Source organism: Xyrauchen texanus, chromosome 25, assembly GCF_025860055.1.
Source record: "Xyrauchen texanus isolate HMW12.3.18 chromosome 25, RBS_HiC_50CHRs, whole genome shotgun sequence".
Taxonomy (NCBI): domain Eukaryota; kingdom Metazoa; phylum Chordata; class Actinopteri; order Cypriniformes; family Catostomidae; genus Xyrauchen; species Xyrauchen texanus.
In genome coordinates, this window is record NC_068300.1 from 14,563,279 (window position 1) to 14,588,747 (window position 25,469).

General features: G+C 37.1%; 3 protein-coding genes across 5 annotated transcripts; all 3 read right to left on the reverse strand.

The window, feature by feature from the left end:
- Positions 1–641: 641 nt before the first annotated feature.
- On the reverse strand, positions 642–11,428 carry tpx2 (TPX2 microtubule nucleation factor). 2 transcript variants are annotated; one of them, XM_052091892.1, is made up of 17 exons: positions 11,304–11,428; positions 10,610–10,737; positions 7,699–7,845; positions 7,498–7,615; positions 7,144–7,218; positions 6,693–6,827; positions 6,309–6,418; positions 4,969–5,132; positions 4,725–4,893; positions 4,438–4,576; positions 4,046–4,262; positions 3,853–3,948; positions 3,137–3,307; positions 2,847–2,993; positions 1,732–1,843; positions 1,320–1,486; positions 642–1,024 (listed from the first exon to the last, which is right to left on the reverse strand). In XM_052091892.1, the coding sequence occupies exons 2-17, from the start codon at positions 10,716–10,718 to the stop codon at positions 914–916; spliced, it is 2,187 nt and encodes a 728-aa protein (XP_051947852.1). In that variant the 5' UTR covers positions 10,719–10,737; positions 11,304–11,428; the 3' UTR covers positions 642–913. The 2 variants fall into 2 exon arrangements, with proteins under 2 accessions (XP_051947852.1, XP_051947851.1); XM_052091891.1 differs by having other exon boundaries at positions 1,320–1,507.
- Positions 11,429–11,820: 392 nt separating this feature from the next.
- trappc6b (trafficking protein particle complex subunit 6B) lies at positions 11,821–14,594 on the reverse strand. The gene is made up of 6 exons (XM_052091930.1): positions 14,301–14,594; positions 14,098–14,165; positions 13,730–13,847; positions 13,466–13,549; positions 12,360–12,453; positions 11,821–12,127 (listed from the first exon to the last, which is right to left on the reverse strand). Exons 1-6 carry the CDS (start codon positions 14,376–14,378, stop codon positions 12,096–12,098), a joined length of 474 nt encoding a protein of 157 aa, XP_051947890.1. The 5' UTR covers positions 14,379–14,594; the 3' UTR covers positions 11,821–12,095.
- Positions 14,595–16,893: 2,299 nt separating this feature from the next.
- On the reverse strand, positions 16,894–24,501 carry plagx (pleiomorphic adenoma gene X). 2 transcript variants are annotated; one of them, XM_052091489.1, is made up of 3 exons: positions 24,295–24,501; positions 21,181–21,247; positions 16,894–21,060 (listed from the first exon to the last, which is right to left on the reverse strand). In XM_052091489.1, exon 3 carries the CDS (start codon positions 21,014–21,016, stop codon positions 19,862–19,864), a length of 1,155 nt encoding a protein of 384 aa, XP_051947449.1. In that variant the 5' UTR covers positions 21,017–21,060; positions 21,181–21,247; positions 24,295–24,501; the 3' UTR covers positions 16,894–19,861. The 2 variants fall into 2 exon arrangements, with proteins under 2 accessions (XP_051947449.1, XP_051947450.1); XM_052091490.1 differs by lacking the exon at positions 24,295–24,501 and adding an exon at positions 23,038–23,322.
- Between the last annotated feature and the right edge of the window lie 968 nt (positions 24,502–25,469).

Below are 25,469 nucleotides of genomic sequence, written 5' to 3' on the forward strand. Positions count from 1 at the left end.
ATGCCTCGATACAATCCTGTCTGAGGTCCACAGACAATTCCTTGGACTTCATGGCTTGGGCCCTGACATGCACGTTAACTGTGAGACCTTATATAGACAGGTGTGTGCATTTTCAAATCATGTCCAATCAACTGAATTTACCCCAGGTGGATGCAAAGTTGTAGAAACATCAAGGATGATCAGTGGAAACCGGATGCACAGCAGCTCAATTTTGAGTGTCATGGCAAAGGCTGTGAATACTTATGTACATGTGATTTTTTCTTCATTTTTAATAGATTGGCAGAGATTGCAAACAAACTTTCACGTTGTCATTATGGGGTATTGTTTGTAGAATTTAGGAAAATAATGGATTTAATCCATTTTAAAATAAAGGCTGTAATATAACAAAATGTAGAAAAAGTGAAGCGCTGCGAATACTTTCCGGATGCAATGTATCTTCAGGGATCTTGCAGAATCCATTCCTCGGTGGGTCAGCACCATTTTAGCGGCACAGAGGATTAACAGTATATTAGGCAGGTGCACAATATACAACTGCTGTGGAATACGGAATTGGCTTAAACTAAATTTACATTAGTCTTATAATGTTCATCTTACACCAATACCTGGTCAGTTAAAACGCAACAATTATATAGTAAGGCTTCTTTATTGCGAGATGGAATAAAATGGTAAAAAAGGGACAGAAAACAGGCTGCATATACAGAGGAATTTAAGAGAATGTAGTAAGAAAGGTTATCACAACCTGATAAATGCATTTACTAGACAAAAGGGTAATACAAAAAAAAAAAAAAAAAAGCTTGTACAAAAGCCACAAAAACTTCTACACATTGAGAGACCTTGTCGAGGCATACCAAAACTCGTTAAAAATATAAAAGAACAATGTACAATTCAGTTGATCTAACGCCATGTTATGCATTTACATGCGGAACCGGTCTGAAAAGTTTGGAGACTGCGGTACTGTGAGGGACACGTCACTCTTTTTCAACTCCACTGGCTTGTAGCGTCTGATTGGCTGGGCTTTGTGCACCTTTAAAAGAATGTGAAAAGGCAGGCCAATTAAAAAAAAAAAAAAAAAAAAAAAATAAGCCAACCATGAAACATACACACACCAATAAATTCCTTCCATGGCAGTCCCAGTTATTCATGATTACTGGATAAGAATGTTTAAAGAGCCATTTCTGCCGATAAAATCCTTTACGAGTCTAGCATGCAGAATTGTGAAAATTAAGAAAATCCCTAAATTGAGCCCAAAACAAAAACCTTTTACCTTTCTAACATCAGATTCAGACAAAGTACCATTCACTCTTTCAGAAAATTCTTACCTGTTCCTGTCGTAGCTTTGCAATCTCCTCCTTTTCTTGCTCTTCTTGTTCTCTAGCCCGCTCTTCTTCCATGTGAGCCTTCAGCGCTTCCTTCTCACTAGCCTCTTTCTCGTACTCCAGACGCTCCTTAGCACGCCGCTCTGTCAGCAACTGGAAGCCCTCCGGAACTGTAGAATTAGTAGTATTGGCTTGAGAAAGTGCCAAAAATTAACAAAGAGGACCAAGTGAAGTGGTCAAGTAAAGGGAGTTGTGACAGCAGTGTGAAAATTGGAAGCAAGCAAGAGTTGTTTTTGGAGTTAGCAGTGCACATCACTCAAAGCCAGCAAGCCCAAGGGAAGATCTGACTGGATACATAATCTATAGTGCAGCACAAGGTGGGAAGAGTACAAAAACATCCACCACTGTAACATACCAAGGATGGAGCGATTCTCTTTCTTTGGTTGGAAAGGTTCCTTATGAGTTACGGTGTTTGGTCGTGCCTTAAAACATGCTGCTTCAGCCTGTTGTTTCAATTCTTCTTTCATCTGGGGAGAACAAATTACACCTCAGGAACCAGTTATTGAAAGGGAGGGGTCTTCAGGTCTATATAATGCAAGTAATTGGTGGTCAGAACTTTGATGGTCCAAAAACACAAAAGCAGCATAAACGTAATCCATATGACTACAGTGGTTACATTTGTATCTTTTGAAGTGCTATGATCGGTGTTGGTGAAAAACAGATCACTAAAGTCAGTTTTTACTACAAATCTCCACTAACATTTTTGGGTGATCCACATTCTTTGTACACATCACCACATAAGGGGCAAGAATGAGAATTTAGTAAGAACTAAAACCTGTTTCTCACCCACATCCATCATATCACTTCTAAAAAGATATAGATCGAGTGTTATGGATTACTTTTAGGCTGCTTTTGTGCTTTGGACATTCAAAGTTCTTGCATTTTATCAATTTACAGAGCAGAGATATTTTCTCCTAAAATTCTTTCAGCAGAAAGAAAAAAAGGAAAAAAAAGTCATACACATCTGGGATGGGATGACGTGAATAAACGAGAATTTTTTTTGGTGAACCCTCCCTTTAACAAAAAAGTTAAAATGCCATATCAATGCAAAGACCAAACATATTTAATAAATTCAATTTCATTTAGATTTTCCTGATTAACAAGATTACAACTGTTAAAGTGGCATTTAAAACACAAGTTTTTCCATTTCATGACATTTAACAAGTAATCATGAAATCAAAACGGACCCAGTGTCCATTAATGCATGTTCAATGTGTCCTTCACATTGTTAAATAAAAACAAAAAAAAAACCTTTTCAAGCACTACCACCACCTCCTGACCCCATCAACCTATGCCATTTGCACAATCCAATCTATTTCCGATAGATTAAGTCCAACCCCCTGTATTTTCTCATTGAACATTGTATTCACTTGAAATATGTCAATACAAAAAGAGTTGTGGAAGATTCACACTGATGCCATATAACAGCTCTATATGATGGGATCATTCAAATGTAAAGAAAGATCTCACCATCTGTTCCCAGCGTTCACCCTTTGCTGCACCACGTTCATCAATCATCAGTTTGAATGGAGCAAGTTTGGTTGGCTCCAAGACTTTTTTCTCAGGTAGGTGCACTTCATGGAAATCAGGAAGAGGTTGTGCCTTGAACTTTGGCACCTGTGAGATTTGAAACATTGTATTTTGGCATGATACACATGATCGGCAAAGTTAAAGCTTTTTTGACATGTACCAACACCAAAACAAAATAATTAACTTTAGCTTGGTCAGAGCTTTCAGCTCTCTTATAAAAGTATATACACCTCTTCATTTCTGAGTTCCTCCAGTTTCTTCTCCTTTAATGCCCTCCGTTCACGCTCACGTTCCTCAAATGAGAAAGGGCACATTTCTACCTGGCTTTTTGCTGGAGGTTTGGGCTGGAAGGGCAGGTAGTGAGGCACAGCAAGTGCTTTAATCGGAGCAGGAGGCTTTTCCTGAATGTGCAAGAATGTATGGGAATTAGATCATATGCAACGGGTCCATTTCATGAAAATGAGGCAATTGAAACCTGGATCCTGCAATGAATATGGTTTCTTTGTATGAGTACAAGTGGCCAATCAGTGAATTTTAGATGCTTTATTGATCGAATGTCTTGCCATTCAAATAAATTAACCAAGCTTCAACTTTGTAGACAGCAAAAGACAAAATGTAAGCACATATGCTTGCACACTTGCCTTCACATCATGAATGGAATAGAACGATCACCAATTAAAGCTGAATTAACTTAATACTAAATCATTGTTAATACGCTCTCCTATAAAAGCTTTATATACAGACAAAGAGGTAGGCAATTCATAGGCTAACTTTCTTCAACTGTAAGCACAGTCTCCAAAGCACTACGAAAACTTCTATACAAACACATTGACCAATGGCGTGAGTTGGGGGTGGGACTATGACCAATTGCAGACAGGGACATATTCAGAAAGCGGTTTTGAAAAAGTATATTCAGCTTTAAGCATGCGTGCATGATAATCTTTACCTCTTCCTGTTTCTTTTCCACTCTCACACGGTTTTTAAGAGCAAATGCAGGTGATTCTGGCACAGTTGGATTTAGCACTTTCTTCTCTGGGACTCCCTAAGGATTTTAAATGAAATGCAGGATTAGGAATATAAAAAGCTAAACCTCTAAGCAAATAATGCCCAAAATAAATAGGTTATGGTCAGATACCAACCACAATTTCCTCCAAAATTCGTGTGGGTAAGGGTCTAGAATGAAACGTGTGGTCCTCTGGTTCTTCTTGTATTTTGCTGGCCTGTCTCTCTTGAAGTCGCTTCTCAATCTCCAGCTGGAAGCCCTCTGGGCGGGTAGCTTCCTTAACTGCTGGCTTCTTGGGAACCAGAGCCCCTTCTAGAATCTTTCGGTTGAGTTCTAGAGCTTTGAACTTAAACCTGCGATGGAACGTTTATATTTGTCACTTAAGCAAAAAAGTAAAAGCTTAAATGAGAAACGTCAGACATTTCTTGAATCATTGCATCGTGCAAAATTTTGAATATAACCGTATAAACGTAAATCCCATACACATTATACTAAAGTCCCTGCAAAAAATATCCAAGCTCGACTTACTGCTGAAGTTTTTCTGCTTCCTCAGCCTCAATCTCTGCCGTGCTCTTCATCAGTGTGGGTCGGCTCCTCTGCCGGGTCATCAACTGTGGAGTTTTAGGGTGTGTGATCTTTGGCTTCAAAGTCTTCAGCGGTGATGGTCCTAAAAATGAACAGGCAAAATGAGTCAGAGTCCTGAAGTGTAGATTTAAGGCTTATACAAAAACCAAAGCAGAGGATACAGACAAGGTAACTGAATCATGTCTAGCTACAAACAAGATATCACAAACAGTGTTAGAGCAGAGACACACCTCTCTCCTGGCTCTGCCGGCTACGCAAGTGATAGCGGGTTGGTGTGCGTTTCTGGAACAGCTCAATCTGTTGGGCCATTGGCATGTAGGCTCCAGTCTCCTCTAGTTTCCTCTTCCCTCTGGAGAGGTTGAAGGGTTTGGGGATTGTTGTTCCCTTTGGAGCTTTCAACTACAGCAAAAAATAAATAAATAAAAGCCATTCAATCAATCAGCTACTCTTGTCAAAGACAGTGCTGGTACTCACAGGGGAAGCTGGGTGCTTGCGGAGCTGAGAGGTAAAGTCCATCTCCTTATACATGTGGTCCTCTGTAGAGGCAGCATCTGAATGGTTCTTCATCCTGCTGTCTGAACGGAAGTTAAACTCTTTGGGAATAGTGGTGGACAGCACTTGCCTTTTAGGAGGCTGACCTTTAAAATGATACAAAAATAAAACCAAAAATGTATGCCAAGTTCACAACCAAAACTCAAGCACACATATGGTCATAAAAGCCAATTTACACACAGGGAAGTAAAGCAATTATGCAAAGGTATTTTGGTGTGGCATGGTTCCATTTGAGAAATTTCAGTTTAGTTTCATTTCCTACAGTACTTAGGTAATATATATTATCACTTAAGGGGATGACATATGCCTACTACTAAATGCTGCCTTAACATGGAGTCAGAAATATCATAATTACAATTTCCAAGCACATGAATGACAAAAGCAAAGCTGCATTCATCAATAGGAAACTCAATTCTAGATGACACCAGGGTTGCAAGGTTGGAAGGGGTGTCATCATGAAAGCAATGATTTTGCTAAATTAGACTTCAATAATTGTAAAGTTGACCACTCACAGAGCACATTATTAGGAACACTATGGCAAAGTTCCTGACGTGGTCTTCTGCTGTTGTAGCCCATTCACCTCAAGGTTTGATATGTTGTTCATTCGGAAATTCTATTCTGCTCACTACAATTGTACAGAACGGTTATCAGAGTTACCATACACTTTGTCAGCTCGAACCAATCTTGCCATTCTACGTTGACCCCGCTCATCAATAAGGCGTTTTCATCCGCAGAATGGCAACTCACTGGATGTTTCGTTTTTGGTACCATTTGGAGTAAACTCTAGAGAATGTTGCCTGTTAAAATCCCAGCAGATCCAGAAATACTCAGAACCAGCCCATTTGGCATCAACAATCATGCCACAGTTGAAATTACAGAGATCATACCTCCCCCTCCCACTGATGTGAACATTATCTGAAGCCCCTGACCCATATCTGCTTTTGCTAATAATTTTATAAATCACACTGCTGCCACACGATTGAATTAATAGATAAATCGCATAAGTAGGTGTACAGTTGTACCTAAAGTGCTCAAGGTAGTTTATAATCAACTGATGTAAAGCTAATAACTCACCCATCAAGGTTGGTTTGAAGCAAATTGCTTGTTTGATTGAATGCATTAATAAACTACAGGTTGTGGAAGTGCTGTAGGAGTATTCACTTTTGCTTATCCACATGCTTATTTATCCACACATTTGTCTTAGTTCATTGGGTATTTGTTTTAGTTTGACTTCCATATTTGCATCGGACTTGCCAACTCACAGCCTGCCAGTGCAGCCCTATAGCTGGCCTCATTCTTACGGCGCCGTTCGGCCACTTCTTTCTGCAGAGCCTCAATGCGCTCCAACTCCTGTTGCTCTGTGCTTCTCTGGCTATGGTTTAAAGACAACATGCAGGATTTAAATGGGATATTTCCCCAACATATAAAAAAAAAAAAATCAGTCATTTGCTATCATGATGTTCTTAAAATCAAACTGAGCTTTTAAAATATTGTGCTGCATCATTGACAATACACAAGGGGGAGCTCTAGCTCTTTAATGGAGAAAAACAAAACATTTAATAAAAAAGCCAGTAATACAGTTTGCAATCAGTGTAGTGTCCAAACCTCAGAGACACTTTAAGACCATTTAAAAAATTGTAACTTACTGTGTAGTGTTGGCAGCAGAGGCAGTATCCGAGGCAGCAGCAGAAGTCTTTGAGGCAAAGGATGATTTGTTCTTCAGCCTGATACTACTCCTTACACCAGCACCACTGTGTCGAGCAGACCTGGATGTTGAGCTCCTTGAAGAAACCAGGATGTTTTGATTTCAAATTAACTCATGAAAGGTGAACACTGAATGTCATTACTTTTGAGTAAGGCTCCTCTAACCAATTACTCAACCAGCCAATTCACCAGTGAAACCTGCAAAACTTGCTATATCCACACACAGTGCCCTTCATAGCTTTGTAAACGCATCCCAAAATGACTTTTACCTTCGCCGGTGTTCAAAAACCCTCCTTGCCAGGGTAGTTGGTACAACTATGTCATGAGACAAAAAGGCTAATTGAGCATTTGTACAATAATTGAAAATGGATTGTAATATTAGGACTAACATACCTCCTTTTCTTGACAATAGGTGGTGTTGAAGGAGCTGTAGGATTGTCATTTTTGGGCATTGGCCTTTTTGAAACTCTGCAGAGGAAAATACAGATGAAAACATATGACCACCATCACAGATGCAATAAATCTGTGACAAACTGCATAATTTAGTGCAGTTTCTAGCCAATTATGGTGGGGAAAACTACTAAACTTAACATTTCCTCATAGAAATATCCATGCATGCAAGATACTACATTTCAAAAACATTTCCAGGCCTTAAAAAATTCAAACTCCTTGATATTTGCAGTTTTTTTTTCCCCTAATGGGCATAAACTCTGAATAGGATCCAAGTAGAGCTAAAGTTCTCCATACCTGCGGGGTTGAGCGGGAGCTGACTTCTGGCCCTGACCAGGAGCAGCAGTAGTTTTGCCGTTTCCCCATGATGTGACAATGTTCGTTGAGCCCATTGTAGAGGTGCCTTCTGTAACATCTGAATAAGAGCAGATGTTAAGAGCATCTGTACAAAATGAATGTTTAAAGTTTCTCCAAGTTAGTTTTCCCCCCCTCCCCAACCTGATTTTGTGGTCTCATCTTGTTTGACCATAGGAGATACCAAAGCTTTGGGTCTGTTGGTGTTATGGGTTCCATCAAAAGGCTTTGTGGTCCGTAAAGGGGTGGTGAGCTGTTCCATAGTACCATTTTTAGGAGCTGCCATTAAATCTAAAAGTAAAACATGGTAGTTAATAAATGGATAGGAGCACCCAGACCAATCAAGATTTCAGGTTAAATTTCAAATGCACTGGAGTTTAGTTTTAAGTTTGCTCACTGCTTTTGATTTCACTAATCCTGCAGTAAGACAAATATTTAATGTAGTGGAAGTCAAAAACATGCAACAATTTTTTTATTTGTTTTCTAATTGTCCATTGCACATGCACAGCAAAAGGTTTGGAATAATGTACAGATTGTGTGGTTTCAGAAGGAAATTGGTACTTTAATTGACCAAAGTGGCATTCAACTGATCACGGAGTATAGCCAGGACATAGTTTACATAAAAAAACAGCTCTATCACTATTTGAAAAAAGTAATTTATCAAATCTAGACAGGCCCCATTTCCAGCAGCCATCACTCAAACACCTTATTCCTCGAGTAATAATGCTAAATTGATCACTTGCTTCTAGAATATCACTTGCCATTATATTGAACTCAGTTGAAAGCTATTTGGTTCTTTAAAGGGCACCTATTATGGAATTTTGAAAATTACCTTTCATGTAGTGTGTAACATAGATTTAAGTGAAGAAAATCATCCTGCAAAGTTTTATATATGAAAGTTCACCGTAAAAAAAAGTTGTCTCTCAAAAGTAGGAGTCGACTCTGAGTCAATGTAATGAATCGTTTTTCCAATGAGTAATTTTCCTTTTCGTTGTGACGTCAAGACGAAAAATTATCAAATTGGCCGCGCCCACTCATTGCGCTCGCAGACACCAGGGAAAACATCATGTCGACAACAAGACGCTGTGTTCTGAAGTGCGTATCAAAAGCGACCTTTTTTTCACTGCCCAGGGACGAGCATGTGAAGAATCAGTGGCTAGAGTTTATATTTACAACTATACCACACAAGTATAGCCCGAACCTTGTGCTGTGTTCACGTCATTTTAATGACAATTGCTTTATGAACATGAATGCTTTCAAGTGTGGATTCGCGAGCCGGTTGATACTGAAGGAAGGTTCAGTACCAAGTTTATTTGGATCAGCTTTCTCCTCCGAATCACAACCTGTAAGTATTATTAATAATTGTTGCTTTTATGTGTTTTTTAGACTGCTTAATAAGTATTTGTGTGTGTTAAGTTACGCTCAGCGCAGCTTCTAGGTCTCCAATGTAAAAAAAAATTGAAATATGTGAAATGTTTGTCGATGTTATTGGAGTTGTCATAAAGAATAGAGCAATAACTTGTATTAATGCAGTGCTTTATCAATATGTTTATGCGTTGGGCTAACGCAAACAATAACTGATTGGGTGTTTACCACCGAACTTTGGGCTATGATCGCTTACATAAATCAACTCAAATTCCTTCTCTGATTTTGATTTTTTTACTACAAAGCGGTGATGGGCGTTCCGTTTCCGACAATCTCTGCACAGAGTATACCAATCACAACTGACTGTGTCATCTGACCAATCACCGCAGATTAGCGTCACGCAAAGAAGGGGTTTGGAAAAATGAGTCGTTGAACGAATCATTTGGGAGTCGGTGAGCAAATCAGGTAAACATAAATGCATATTATAAAACAACAAAAGTGTTTTTTGTCATTGCATGCATGTAAATCTGTTGTTGGGGACTCCCAAAACAATATTAGGAACATTTTAAATGCCATAATAGGTGCCCTTTTAAAGAAGCCTAACATGGAGATTTCAAACAAAAGTTGTACACTACGGTCTTCAAAGATAAAATGACAATTGGCTCTAACAAGGACAGAAAAAGATGTGGAAGGCCAGATGTTCAACTAAACAAGAGGATAAGTACATCAGAGTCTCTATTTTGAGAAATAGACACCTCACATGAGAAATAGACACCTCACATGTCCTCTGCTACTTTGAATTCTACCTGTTCAACACCAGTTTCATGTACAAAAGTAAAGAAAAGACTCAGGGGTGTAGGCCTTATGGGAAGAATTGCAAAGCAAAAGACATGTTTGAAACAGACAAATAAAAAGAAAAGGTTAGAGTGGGCAAAGAAACAGACATTGGACTACAGAAAATTGGGACAGTGTTATGGATCTTAACATTGTTGAGCTTTTATGGGTTCAGCTAGACTGCAAGGTGCATGAGAAGTGCCCAATAAGACATCGAAGGCAAGTGCTGCAGGAATTGTGGGGTGAAATGTCTCTGGAGTATCTGGACAAACTGACAGCTAGAATACCAAGAATCTGCAAAGCTGCCATTGCTGCATGTGGAGGATTTTATTTTATGAGAACACTTAATAGTCTAAACAAAAAAAAAAAAAAAAAACCCAATTTGTAATAGTAATTTTTCACATTATTAATATCCTGACTATACATTGTGATCAGTTGAATGCCACTTTGGTGAATAACAGTACCCATTTATTTCCATAACAGCAAAATTGATACATTATTTAAAACATTTGGCCACCAGTGTATATAAAACTCTTTATATGGTGAAGATACAGGCTGTTAAAAAAAAAAAAAAAAACTTAATTTGGCAAATTCTTAGAGCACTGTAATGGAGGGAAGTCACTAATGTATTTCAGGTCCAGCATTATGCCCCAAATCGTAATTATTCTGGTTATTGGAATTTTGGTTGCACATTAAACTGCTTTTGGACCCTTGTAGCCTTAATGTATGTGCCTATCACAGCAAGGAAAGACAAAGGTGTTATTCTATAGATCGACTTATTATTTGTAACTACCGTCAGATGAATCGATCATCGGCATAATTCACTATAGGTCGACCTCTAATACAAAATCCTTACCAAACCACTGATCAGCATTATCTTGAGTGTCCAAGGCAAAGTCATCAATAGATTCTATAACATGAGAAGGGGCATCCCATGTATACGCATCAGCAGAGCCCCCTTCCATATCTAAACCAGGCAAAATCCTGCAAAATAAAATATTTAAACATCAAACAGCATTTAATTGCGTCACACACTAGCTTGTACAGAAAGTTTGGTCGAATATGGCATAAAAGTAGAGAGCAACAATACACTTCCTCTCCAGCAAACAGGCGCGAAATGGCAGTTTATGGACCAAGGCCTAGTTTTGAACAACAACATTCATTTGAACCACCGACTTTGTATATAACATGGAAATGTTTACATTTGCCCAGTACTTTAAAGACCGGAATCTTAAACTGCAGAATAAATTCACATGCAAATTCAGGTCTGCAACTCTGATTACACATCAGCTCGAACAAAGGGCAAAAATGTAAACAAATGCAACCAAAATATATCTTCACTTAGAGTGCCAATAAATTACGCAATTTAGTCAACTAAAATTAAACGAGTTCAGCTCATTTAAACTGCATATTAACAGTATGGAGTTCGCAATAATTTGGCTAATTTCGACTACGGCCCAAAATGGCCGTTTTAATTAAGGCTCCGTTTAAACTGCATCAATAGGCTCAAAGAGGCGCATAATATCTTATTTAAAAGCATAGACACTTACACTTCAAGTCGATGCCTCTGATCTCAACCTAAAATGCTGAAAATATAGTCAAAAGTCGAAAGAAAGACCCTCGTATCCTTCGGCCACAAACAATCCGACGCGAATGCTTCTTGCGTTTGAATGTGAGCGCCGTTATAATTGCTTTTACAAATCAGCCAATCAGAGGGCTCAATAGGGCGCATCTCACTTCCTATTAGCCCCTTGCTTGTGACGTCGAATTGGCCACGTGACTGACTGAGGCGGTCTCCCACTCACGGATAACCGGACGACACACTTGCTGGAGCAGGACATTTAAAAACTGCATGAAATCTGAATGTCGAATCAAGACTTATACACGTAATATTATAATAAGTCTTTTTTTCGGTTTACATATACAGAATCAATTTAATACATACAGTAAACACTCGCGGTTGCTCTAATACAGTCAACGTGTTCTATTCTCTAAAATTTGACTTTAATTCGAAATATTCATGAATTTCATCACCGAAAATGAAGCACAAACTGACACATACCATGATTTCAGCTTTAATGCTTTCAGTGCAAATTAAGGTTCAATATACAGTGAATATGGACAGAGCATAATTCATGTCAAAATTCTAATGAAATACAGTACAATAAGACTTGACCTTTACATTTCAAAACACTTTTAATGCCAGTAGTTATCAAAATTAGTTTCTTTACAATACAAATAAAAAAGAAAAACACAGTGAAATTAGCATTAAAATGAGAAAGGCAATTAAATAAACTGATAAGTTAATAAAAATTATGCAATATGCTCCTTTGTGTAGTGAATCACATCTTCTGGATCATCACCTGGAATTTACCTAAGAATAAACAAAGAGCAAAAGCGGAGGGATAAAAGAATGTGGAGGGAAACAAAAGAGAAATGAATTTTATTATTGATGGGCTCAGTGTGTGAGCACTTATGAAATAAGATAGAATCTTGCAAGTATTACAAATAGTAAGAATCCAATTTTTATTATGAAAACTAAGTATCTGTTCATTGTAGTAATTTGTCTAAGATTGTGTATTTCTGTGTATAATCCATTCCCTTACAGGCTGGCATGACTGACACTTCCGCAGTGACTATACTTTTCACACCGAGATTTGAAAGCGCTCCTCGGACCAGGCCACAGGTGAAGGCCAAAAACTGCAGGCAAGAAAAATGAAAAACTGAGGGTCACTAAACACAAAGCATAATGTTCTAAATTATATGCAATGACTGAAGTCCACATATCTTAATTAGGTATAAAAACAGTTTCATGAAAGAATTTACACAAAAGCTGACAATACTGATTCTGGAGTAGTTGTAAAAACAGGGTGTAAAAGTTTCAATCAAACCATTTAACTCAGATTATTACATTTTCAATCAACATACAATAAATGTTTATTTAAAGGGATAGTTCACCCAAAAGTGAAAATTATCTTATAATTTACTCACCCTCATGCAATCCCAGATGTTCATGACTTTCTTTCTTCTGCTGAACACAAACGAAGATTTTTAGAAAAATATCTCAGCTCTGTGGGTCCACACAATGCAAGTGAATGGTGATCAAAACTTTGAAGCTAAAAAAAATAAATAACATAAAAGGCAGCATAAATGCACTCCAGTGGTTTAATCCATGTCTTCAGAAGTCATCCAATTGGTTTTATATGAACAGAACAAAAATAGCAAATTTTTCACAATAAATCTTGACATCTGTTTTCTCGTTGGTGATCATGATTTAAAGCGTGATTGCACTTCCTAGCGCCAACTTGTGCTCTGCACACGCGTCAAGCACTAGGAAGTGTAACCAAGCTTGAAATCACGCTAGAGACTGCAATGGCAGTGAAAAGGGGGTTATATTTTGGTATGTTCTCTCCCAAAAACCATTGGATAACTTCAGAAGACATGAAGTCATATGGACTACTTTTATGCTGCCTTTATGTGCTTTTTGGAGCTTCAACATTTTAGTCACCATTCACTTGCATTGTATGTACCTACAAAGCTGAAATATTCTTCTAAAAATCTTTGTTTGTGTTTGCAGAAGAAAGAAAGTCATACACATCTGAGATGGCATGAGGGTGAGTCAATTATGTGAGAATTTTTAATTATTGGGTGAACTATCCCTTTAAGCTGCTTCCACACCTATTTCACGGCGTGAGCTCCGTCTACTACCTACCTTCGGCGCATGTTCCAGATACTGTTTACCAGCAGATAGTTGGGCCAGCAGGCGAAACTTGTTGTCTTGTAGCACATAAATACCCTACAAACAATTTAAACATTCACTTACAACAATCATAACAATAATGCTAGTCATGCTATTCATGAACAAGATTTACAAGGCTTTATGAATGGGGATGCATAGATTCATTGTTGCACCTCTGACGATCATATTTCGGTTAAAAAATAAATAAAAACTGAACTTCCTTTATATTGCACACACCTGGTGGTTGGTTCGCAGGTTGTCAATCTGCTTCTTAAAAACACTGGTCCAGAAATCTTTGCAGATGAACTTCATGAAATCAAGCTCATCTTTGAAACGTGGTGTGTCTTTGGTAAACCTGTAATGATCAATGATGATCAATGAGTATATAAAGAGTAATTATTTTTTTAGTACTATTTTAAAGGTCTGCCTAATGTTTTTTTTTACTTTGTGTTTGTGTGTGTATTTTTTTAATGCACAAAGTTCAATTCTGCAGGATATTACACTGACAGGATTTTACAATCAAATCTACAATAAACTCCAGAGTGTTTGCTTGAACATTTGGACTTATGGATGGTCCAAAATAAAAAACAGATCTTCCATGATACCTCTCAATAAGTCCTTGTCCCACACGAAACCCCATGTTCTCAAGTTTAGAAACACATCGTCCATTCTCCTGTGCACAGCAGTAAAATCAATGAATTCAGCATGCAATACATGCACATATTTATTAATGTGATTCACCTACTTAGTTATACATGTCTAATCTTTTATTCTGTGAAGCTGTTATCAGTATATCTCCAGCTCTTACCGATTCCCCGGTTTCTACACTGTTGACATATTGAATAATTTCACTGTGCAGGAACTGAAAAAGAGCCTCGTCTGCCATCTCAAGCCACTTCAGCCACTGTCAGACTGAAGCTGACAGGCAACAAGAAAAGGCTATACGACCCAAATTGATTATACGTATGTACGTTAAGAAATTAGAAGCTACTTTAGTAAACAGTCGATATTCGTTGTGCGAATATATAGATTAAATTAAAATGTTTATACAGTGTATGTTCGACAGTTCCCTTATTTTTAACGAGTCCTTCGCATCTATTCCGCTTCCTGTTTGGCTGAAATTTTAGTTGCCCTTGTATTTGCCTGACTGTGGAAGTTTTTTTTTCTTCTTCTCGTTAGTAATAATAGAAACGATACATTTGAAGTTTTCTTTGTTTGGTCTGATAAAATATTCCTGTATTGCCTACGTTGGTATTTAGTACGAAAAAGAGGCGCAGCAGCGAAGAGTCGATTCATTTTTCTTTCTTTTGTTTAGGCGATTCACTTTCACGTACAGTTATTTGCCTAATGGCATTTATTAGTTTACCAATGGGAAATATTTATACATAAATGCATATGTGTATATGTAACGAATAAAGTGAAGGATGTTTTATTTAAGATTATCCATCGAGTATACCCGTTGAAGATACTTGTGGTACAGCGTTTATAGAAATCCTCCTGAAACTACATTAAGCATTTATTTTGGGATTGTCCTGAAGTACAAGTGTTTTGGAAAGAGTATGTGGATTTAGAAGAAATATCTATGTTAACAAGTACTCTGGTGGACAAAAGTTTGGAATAATGTCAGATTTTGCTGTTTCGGAAGGAAATTGGTACTTTAATTCACCAAAGTGCCATTCAACTGATCACAAAGTATAGTCAGGACATTACTGATGTAAAAAAACAGCTCTATCACTATCTGAAAAAAGTAATTTATCAAATCTAGACAGGCCCCATTTCCAGCATCCATCGCTCCAACACCTTATCCTTGAGTAATGCTAAATTGATAATTTAGTTCTAGAAATGCACTTGCCATAATATCAAACACTGCTGAAAGCCGTTTAGTTAATTAAATGAAGCTTAACATTGTTTTTGTGTTTGTTTTTGAGTTGCCACAGTATGCAATAGACTGGCATGTCTTAAGGTCAATATTAGGTCAAAAATGGCAAATAAGAAACAGATTTCTCTAGAAACTAATCGGTCAATCATTGTTTTGAGGATTGTTTGAGGCTATACAATGCTTGAAATTGCCCAAAAAAACTGAATATTTCATACAAAGCACAACTGGCTCTAACAAGGACAGAAAGAGATGTGGAAGGCCAGATGTACAACTAAACAAGAGGATAAGTACATCGGAGTCTCTATTTTGAGAAATAGATGCCTCACATGTCCTCAGCTGACAGCTTCAATGATTTCTACCCGCTCAACACCAGTTTCATGTACAACAGTAAAGCGAAGACTCAGGGGTGCCAGTCTTGAGGAAAAGAAAAAGCCACTTTTGAAACAGAAAAACAAAAATAAAGGTTTAAATGGGTAAAGGCAACAGATAATTGGAAAAATGTGTTATGGATCGTAACCCCATTGAGCTTTTATGGGATCAGTTAGACTGTAAGGTGTGTGAGAAGTGCCCGACAAGAAAGCCACATCTATGGCAAGTGCTGCAGGAAGTGTGGGGTGAAATGTCACCCGAGTATCTGGAAAAACTGACAGCTAGAATGCCAAGAATCTGCAAAGCTGTCATTGCTGCACATGGAGGATTTGTTTGACGAGAACTCTTTGAAGTAGTTTAAGAAGTTTTTTCATGTTATTAATATCCTGACTATACATTGTGATCAGTTGAATGCCACTTTGGTGAATATAAGTATCAATTTCTTTCCATAAGAGCAAAATCTGTACATTATTCCAAACTTTTGGCTGCCAGTGTATTTCTATTTATAATGATAAAAAAAGTGGTTTATGTAATTACATTGTTATAATGGATCGTTAATACATACATCAAGTGGACTGAAAAAAACTATGTAATTAAAACATTTGGAAAGAATATCAAAACGCAAACATGTGAAAGCAATACAAACACTGCAATTGCTTACCATAATTTTTTTTCTTCCAACTCTCATGTTATTTTATTTTACATATAGACAAACCTGTCATGTTTAGTTTAAATTGTTATATACTCTTGTCTGTAAACTTTGCAAGGTTCTAAAAAATGTTTGTCTATTAAGAAGAATGTAGTCTTCAAAGTTCACACATGTGATTTGATGTAGATTCAACAATAATTTCATTTTGATTAGCTTTTTGTTCGACATTTGTCTATTATATTAGGTTATACAATTATTTCAGTTTAACTATAAATGAATGACATTTTAATTGTTTATATTTAAATCTATATTTACTATAATTTAGTTATCATGCATGTGCTCAATAAAAGCTTAAGTGTGCTTCAGAATGGCACGGAATGATATAGTACTGTTTTAATGCACATTTGCAATGTCTTGTAATTCCCAGCTTCACCAAGTACAATTAATGAATTTATCATAAACACTGAAAATAAAGTGGTCCACACCAAAAATACTCAAGTTCTACAAGATGCTTTATTTCTTAACTCATCCTTAACATTGTTTCTGTATTCGCTTTTTCACATTTACTTTTGTTTTCAAAATGTTGATGAAAGCAAACAGTCCTTTGAACACAAAAATGCCAATGCTGGGAATTTTAAAGATGTAAAACACCCCTTTACTCCTGCTAAACAGCCATTGAAACATTACATTTCTCACTAAAGGTACAGTACAGCTTTGCACAGTGTGCATCTTACTGAGGTAGATCAGTCTGAGTCTAAACATCACAGTTGAGTTGGTTTCATTTCAGTTCAGCCAAAGGTAATGCCCTACCAAATTCATTACTCAAATCCTACTATACATTTCTATGTTTCCTGTATACATCCCTTCATTTTGGTCTGAACAAAATGGAACCGAAACCATAGCATCTCAGTAACCTTACAGGCTACTGATAAACATAACACTGAGTTGAAAGAAGAGACAGTACTAAAATGCTATTAAAAGTTAAATTGTAAAACAATATTTTTCTGACAGTGCTCCTTATTTTACATGGAGAGATACATGAAGTGCTTCAGCTATAACATGCATGTATATTTGAAGCTCCTGAATCCAGGCAAATTACCATCCAATCTTCAGGATGAAAACTTTGTAGTGTGGGAATCATGTGTGTAAAACTAGCACAACCGTTTTAAAAACAGATTCTTTAAAGGTGAAGTGTGTAATCTGAGGTTTAGATGTTCTTCAATTAATACTCTCTCTCATCCCATTTTAATATGCAGAAATAACTGCAAGTAAGCCATTCAAACTTGTTTGAAATCAGTCATAATTGTTTCAATTTCGTTTGGTGCTGCTAGAAGTGCAGAAATTACATACTTCACCTTTAAGATACAGTATGACATATATGCAGGACACAAATATTGCCAGCACGATCAATTCGCTTTAAAAGAGATCACTAAAATTACTCAAAATTGTAAGAAATTAAAGGCATGTCATTTTACTTAGTTCCCACTGTGGGAATTTGTCAGAATGGGCTACTTCATTTTAAACAAATTGTTACTTTTCATTTTGACTTTATATTCCAGAATAATCAATGCACTTTTCTAAAACAAATTTGCATTCACATATAAAATACCTTGGAATTAATATAGATATGGGGATAACAGGAGACAAGGTCTCCACTAAAAACCATGATTCCATTCATTAGCATTAAGGATGTGAGCACAACTGCGCCTATAAACGTTTACCTAAAGGCTAAATCAACACAAGCTAATTAATGCTATCATCTGAATCTAAAATCTTAAAAACTACACATTTTGAGCATTAAAAAAAAAAAAAAAAACAATTCAGCTGGGATAATGTTCCTCACACACTGGAATGCGTGAGGATTCGCTTAATTTCTTGTCAAACAGGACGCTCCTTTTCATTACAAGGGTTCAGCTTAGAGAGGTAGGTTTTTTGTGTTGAGTGACTGTAGGCTGAGAGGTAAATCAAAGACCACAGTTCAGTCTGACTCTTAGTCATACAAGTGCCATTGAAAAAATAGAAAGAAAAAAAAGTGCTTCGTTATACAACGGAGAACACTGTAATACCATTTTTTTACTTCTTGACAAAAAAACTTTTGAGGTATTTGTTTTTCTAATGTTTCTGTTTACTTTTCTTTAAATGAATTATATAAGTTCACTTCATACTACAAATCAGTTTATCACTACAAAACAGTTACCTGGAAGACCATCTAGGAAAAAACACAAAGTTAAATCTATTCTAAAAGCAAAACTCCATCTATCCAAGCAACGATGTCTTGCTAATCAACTTGCTCTATTTCTACAGGATCTACTTGACTTGAAGACAATTTCACGGTCTGCAGTTCATAAAGCCGTTCAGTTTGTATTCCTAAAATCCAGAAGAGAATTAGCATTTGAGCCATTATAGAATAGCGGTTTTCAATTTATGAGTAAAGTGAAGTCTGTGGTTAACATTGCCTTCAAGAGAAGTCTGAAATATTGCAATCACGCTTTCCGAGCACATGAATGACCCAGCAAAGTCATATTTACCAGTGGAAAATTAAAATTTCTAGATGATGTTGGAAGGGGCTTGACTACATGAAGATTTTGAAAAGTAATGATTTAGCAAAGTTATTTCAATTTTCAGAGATTTATTTCAATAATCTTAATGTGTTAATATGAAAGTCAACAGATGACTCACCATTCGTGATTTGTTTTAAAGGAATATTCTAGGTTAAATACAAATTAAGCTCAATCGAAAGCAATTGCTGCATAATGTTGATTACCACAGAATATTTTTTTACTTGTTCCTCCTTCGAATTAAAAGGTTACAGTGAGGCACTTACAGTGGAATTGAATGGGGCCAAGGGTTTAAAGGCAGCAATGTGAAGCCTATAAGCCTAAAAAAAGGTGGACTAAGTCATTTTAATCCGATACACTTCGTCAAATTCCACATATATCTCTTCATGGTCTGCTAGCTGTCTGTTCTGTGCGCGCTGAAAAAAGCTTCTAAAGGAGCACTGAAGGGAGGGGTGTGTTTGTTCGGCTGTTGAGTTCAAATATCAAAAGTCTTTTTCGGGAATCGCTTACTCAACATTTAACGCTTATTTTTTTTTTCTTAATCACCTTTAACACATTTACCATTAAAATAGCATAAACCGGCATAAACACTTGTTGGAAGGGCAGAATCTTTGTAATGTGTCCGTCCGGAGTCATTACACTGATGCAAAAAAAGGACCTTTTAGTACTATTTAATGTAATTAAATAGTACAACTAAATGGTAAAGTCTCTTCGGTACTGTTTACCACAGAACTTATTTTGCTCATAAATTTAAAAAATGCTATTCTAAAAACCCATTGGGAAATCGCGAGGATACCTATGGCGAATAAGCCTTCCAGGTTGGCCTACAAATTCACGCCATGACTGAACAGCTCTATTACCTGTAAGCTATATTGTTGCATTTGACTGGCAGGTCATAGTAGACATGGGTAACATCACTGTTGGAAAGCCTGATGGAATCGAGGTAGAGTTGGAGAGAAACCAGAGAGCTGGTTTAAGTGCCCTGAAGCCTGAGGCTCATGCAGTGACTGTGGCTGAAATGAGGTAAATGGCCCAGAGAGCTGAGAGGTAGGGCTTGGGGATGCAGCAGTGGTGGGGGTGGAGTATCCCATCACGAGGCTTCCAGAATTCAAGGGAGTGCTGTAAGGAGGCAGGCCGAATGGCAGGAACCCCAGCAGATGTGAAAGGTCCATGTTGGCTGAGTTGGAAGGGGGCTCAGCTGAGGTGAACGCTGAGTTCCTGAGGGTGAAATGGGCACTCTGACCTGCAAGGCATTCAGGGAGGAGGTCGCCTGGCCGAGCGACTGTGGTCGCCACAGCAGCTTGCGGTGGCATAGGCCCACACTGGAGTTCGGTCAGGAAGTTCTCCATCTCTACTTTCAGATATGAGGTAGTGGAACTAGGCTGATATCTATGAGCCTGTTGGTACTGCTGCGGTTGAGGCTTGCTCGGATCAAGGTAGCAGCCTACCCCCATGGGGTTGGACAGGGGGCCAGAAACCACTGAATGATTATGATTGACCCCTGATATAGATGCACTAGGCAGGCCTTGTGGGTTGAACATGCCCATTGAAAAAGCCTCTGTTGCATCCTTTGGAGATCCAACAGAGCACATTGTGGGACTGGGCTCTTCTTTAATAGGCATCGAGTTCAGGGTCTCCAGCTCCTGCGCATGGCTTTTCTTCAGGTGCCGGGTGAGGTGGTCGCGCCGGCCAAAACGTTGGGCGCAACGTGGACACAAGAAGTCTCGTCTACCTGTATGCACCACCGCATGGCGCCTGACATCCTTGCGAGTAAAAAAGCGACGGCCGCAGCGTTCACATTGGTGCTTTCTTTCCCGAACCACAGTCCCTGGAGGAGGTCGGCCAGTGTGCGTACTTAGGTGCTCTAGCAATGCTGACATGCTCTCATACACCTGACGACAAACCTTACAGGTGAGGTCACCAGTGACAGAGGTGGCATGTGTGGCCACGTGACGTTTAAGACCGAGGCGAGTGTTGTAATGCTTGCCACATTCTTCACACCGCAGTTCTTGTTTGTTGGGGTCGTGGGTCTGGAGGTGGATGTTTAACTGCTCTTTGCCATGGAACATTTTCTCACATATGAGTAGTTTTCAGGGAGCATGTAATTGTACATCTGAGGAAAGCCGAAGATGATTTGAGATACATTAGTATAGACCACAATATGCCACACTATAAGTTCAGAAAAAGAGTACTTTTTCCTTAATTATTTAGGACAAAAGTATTTCACAAGTACCTGAGAAGAAACTCTGACAGATCATTTTCCTTGAGACTGGAAGTTGTTTTTACACATGTTTAAAATCCTGCACACAAACACAAAGATGAAGCAGGTGCCTGATCAGTGTGATGGAAAATGTTTTCACCCTGAAAGTCATTAGGTTGTTTATGGCTAATGTGTATCTTAAATAATAATAACAAAACCTAAAATGGATCAGTGTAATTCATTACCAAGCATGGGAACATGTTGTTAAGTATAACAATCATATTTCATTGCTATATTGTTATTATAGCCACAAATTTGTTTATCAGCTTGGAGGTTGTACCAGGTTCTAAACTAAAATGTGTATAAAATATGTATTGCCAGATAATGCCATAAATGTGTGTAAACTAAATTAACTGGTTTTGTTCAAGTCAAAAATATTATTTATATTGATTTAATTACTAAATCAACTTTGACTACGTTAGGTAAATAGAAAAAGATTACGTTCTATACAACATAGATATGTATGCTTTATTAAAGGAATATTCCAGGTTCAACACTAGTTAAGCTCAATAGACAGCATTTCTTTTTTTTTATTTGATCCACTTTTTCTCCCAATTTGAAATGCCCAGTTCCCACTACTTCCTAGTAGGTCCTTTAGTGGTGTGGTTACTCACCTCAATCCGGGTGGCGGAGGACAAATCTCAGTTGCCTCCGCTTCTGAAACAATCAATCTGCGCATCTTATCACGTGGCTCGTCGTGCATGACACTGCAGAGACTCACAGCACAGGAGGCTCATGCTACTCTCTGCGATCCACGCACAACTTACCACGCACCCCAATGAGAGCGAGAACCCCTAATAGTGACCATGAGGAGGTTACCCCATGAGACCCTACCCTTCCTAGCAACTGGGCCAATTTGGTTGCTACTCCTGGCTGAAGTCAATCAGCACACCCTGGATTTGAACTCGTGACACCAGGGGTGGTAGTCAGCTTCAATACTCGCTGAGCTAACCAGGCCCCAATCAACAGCATTTGTAACAATGTTGATTACCACAAAAATTTAATCGAGGTTACAGTGAGGCACTTACAATAAAAGTGAATGGGGACAATTTTTGGAGGGTTTAAAAAGGCAGAAATGTGAAGCTCATAATTTTATAAATGCACTTAAATTAATTGTTCTGTTAGAACTTGTGTATTATCTGAGCTGTAAATTAGTTTAAATAATTGTTTTTACGGCCTTTTAGGGTTTTACCAATTACATCATTACGGCAGTTGTAAAATTAGATATAACTTTAAATAGAAAAGGTTAGTAAGAGACTGTATCACTCTAAAATCATGTTTTTGCTTTTTTAAAGAAAAGGAGGGACGAGTCAAAATACATTTTTGTTGTAATCCAAATTATGCCACAAATGCTCTCGATTGAGCTTAACTTGTTTTGAACCCGGAATATTCCTTTAAATTTAGACTTTTGTTTATTTTAATATGTAAATACCATGCACATAAAATCTCTTAAAAACAAAAACAAAGAATTTACATCCTTTGTTATAAAATTTAAAAAAAGAAATGGGAAAGAAAATCTGTATAGTGGAGCAACTGACAAAAATCACTAACAAAAACACTTGATTTTACCAACAGAATATTTGTAATTAACTCAACTTCTTTTTTTTATTTAGTGCTTATATATATATATATATATAAATAATAGAACAACATACAAATGAATAATAATAATAATTTCCCAAATGAGTGTTTGGTGGAAATGCAGTGTAGTCTTTGAACCCACCTGCCCCTGAATAGTGATGGTAACAGATTTCAACACAAGAAACTAAAAACACCCCTAAGGGATGTCCATGAAGATTGGTTAGTGACATTTGTAAAGGGTTTGTTTACCTTTTTCAAGTCTCACAAAAGCACATTCATTATCCTGACAGACCTCCGGAAAATGCCTGTCCATTATTACTGCCTCACTAACTAAAGAATGGATAGACAACACTCAAGCAATCATTCGCAGTACGTTTCAAATATACATAACTCAAGATTATATCAAAATTAAGATATAGTTCTTATTTTTTAAGAAATGTTCTGAGGTTTCTGAATTCAATTCAGAGTTCAGTTTGGACAATGTGTGCTTGTATTCATTATCAAACATCAACCTAAAGGAAGTAATTCACATAATAAAACAGTTTTTATTTGCTCTGCTTTGAATATTCATTGCAGGGTAACACTTTACAATAAGGGTCCATTTGTTAACATTAGTTAATGCATTAGGGATCATGAACTAACAATGAACAGTTTATTTTTACAGCATTTATTAATCTTTGTTAATGTTAGTTAATAAAAATTGTACAGTGTTAGTTTATAGTGCAATAACTAATGTTAACATTTACAACTTTTGATTAAAAAAAAATATTGCTAAACATTGAAATCAACATTAAACAAGATTAAAAAAATGCTGTAAAAGTATTGTTCGTTGTTAGTTCATGTTAACTAATGGAACCTTGTAGTAAAGTGTTACCAGTTGTAGTGTACCGGATTTATAAAAGGCAAAAGTTCTTAAATAGTTTTTACACATTCATTTCAAATATCATGTTAACCAAAACTTTGAATAATAAACATTTTAAGTTATATAATATATCTAGAGGGAGAGATACTATACGAATAATAAACCTTTTTAGTTATATATATATATATATATATAAATAATAATATACGTATAATAAACCTTTTTAGTTTAAACAAAATTAAAATATTTCCCTTTGTTGTATCTTTACATTTACTCTGCACGTTTCGAGGTCTGAAACCTGTGGCACGCTTCGCTCAGCACAATCTCCACAGAACCGCAGAACATTTCGATTAAATGGTCAAATCGACACGAACTGGTATGAAAATCAAAGCCTTTCTTGTCTTTAACGTATATTCAGATCTTTTAGAATAAATACAAAGAATATGCCACAATGTTTTTCGTAGCTACTTTGTTTGCTCACGCAGAAAACATTTAGATTTCGTATGAAGGTAAACGGCACAAATGTTACTTTTAAAGAGTCAACTAAACACTAGGAGGGTTTTAAACATTTCAGCAGCAATGCAAACACCGCACGCGGTCTTTAATTCTCTACAACATTTGCATGAAAACAATCTTGCGCTCACCAGAAACTTTTGATCACCGCAAAAGTTGTATTTCACGGGCATTCCTCCATTTTACAACTCGCAATCGTGCCAAACAAATTTCGCTGCTCGTCCATTTCTCGATGAATTCGCACGAATCGTTATCGGTGGAAAATGTGTCCGTTTTTGTTCTCAATAATATCTGTATTTTTGGGGCCTGCTGTTTCTTTCCCTCTAAACACTGCAGCGCTCGAGCTGATGGGCGCGTGCATTGTGGGAACGTGACGTCAGGCCCCTTTGACCAACTTTCAGGGTGGGATTCACTCCTATTTTTCACTTTTTAAATGACGTCATTACAAATACTCGTGCATTGCATTGAGCTCGCTCTGTAAATAAACAACAACATAAATCACCTATGGATTATAGATAACGACTGTTTTAAACAGTCATTTAACTAGTTCAACTTGCTAGAGAAAGTTTCTTACAATTGACTAAAGGCTTCACAATTTTTTTTAAATAATTAGGCTATATATTTGGCAAGATAAAATTGCTATATTATGATGCACTAATTCGTTGTGTATACAACGTCCGGGCAACCTTCACACGCGGGAACGAACATGAAAAAAGTACACCCTTTCTTCCCTTTTAGTTAAATTTGTATTCTGTGTTTTCGAGTTTACTTTTTTAGCTCAATTTCGTTTTATACCAAGTAAATGTAATTGGTATTTTTATGTAACATTCTCGCAATGTTGTGTTTTGAGAGTTTACGTCAGTTTCCACCATGTAATAACTGCACGTGCAGTTACTGCAACAATTAATATTACATTCAGAAAGCTCTCGTGAAAAACTGAATATAACGTCACAAAGATCAAGAAAAAAAAGGTATAAATAATATTTGCAGTTGTAGAGCTTTTAAAAGCTATTATTATAATTATGGCCGGTGACTGCTCATTAACGATTCAGTGAGTGTAAATAATTTATGAGGTGATTTTGATAAATTCCATTAGCATATTTCACAAAATTACCTTAAATATAACTTCGATGTATTAACATATTGTAGCCCAGTCATAAGTGCACAAACATTCATTATGTGAAAAAAGAAAATGATTAAAAGTAGGGTAAAATTAAAACGTTTAATTATTGATATAACATTTGTAATACCACAGATATAATTAAATTAATTATATTTAAAACATTATATAATTATAATATGCAAG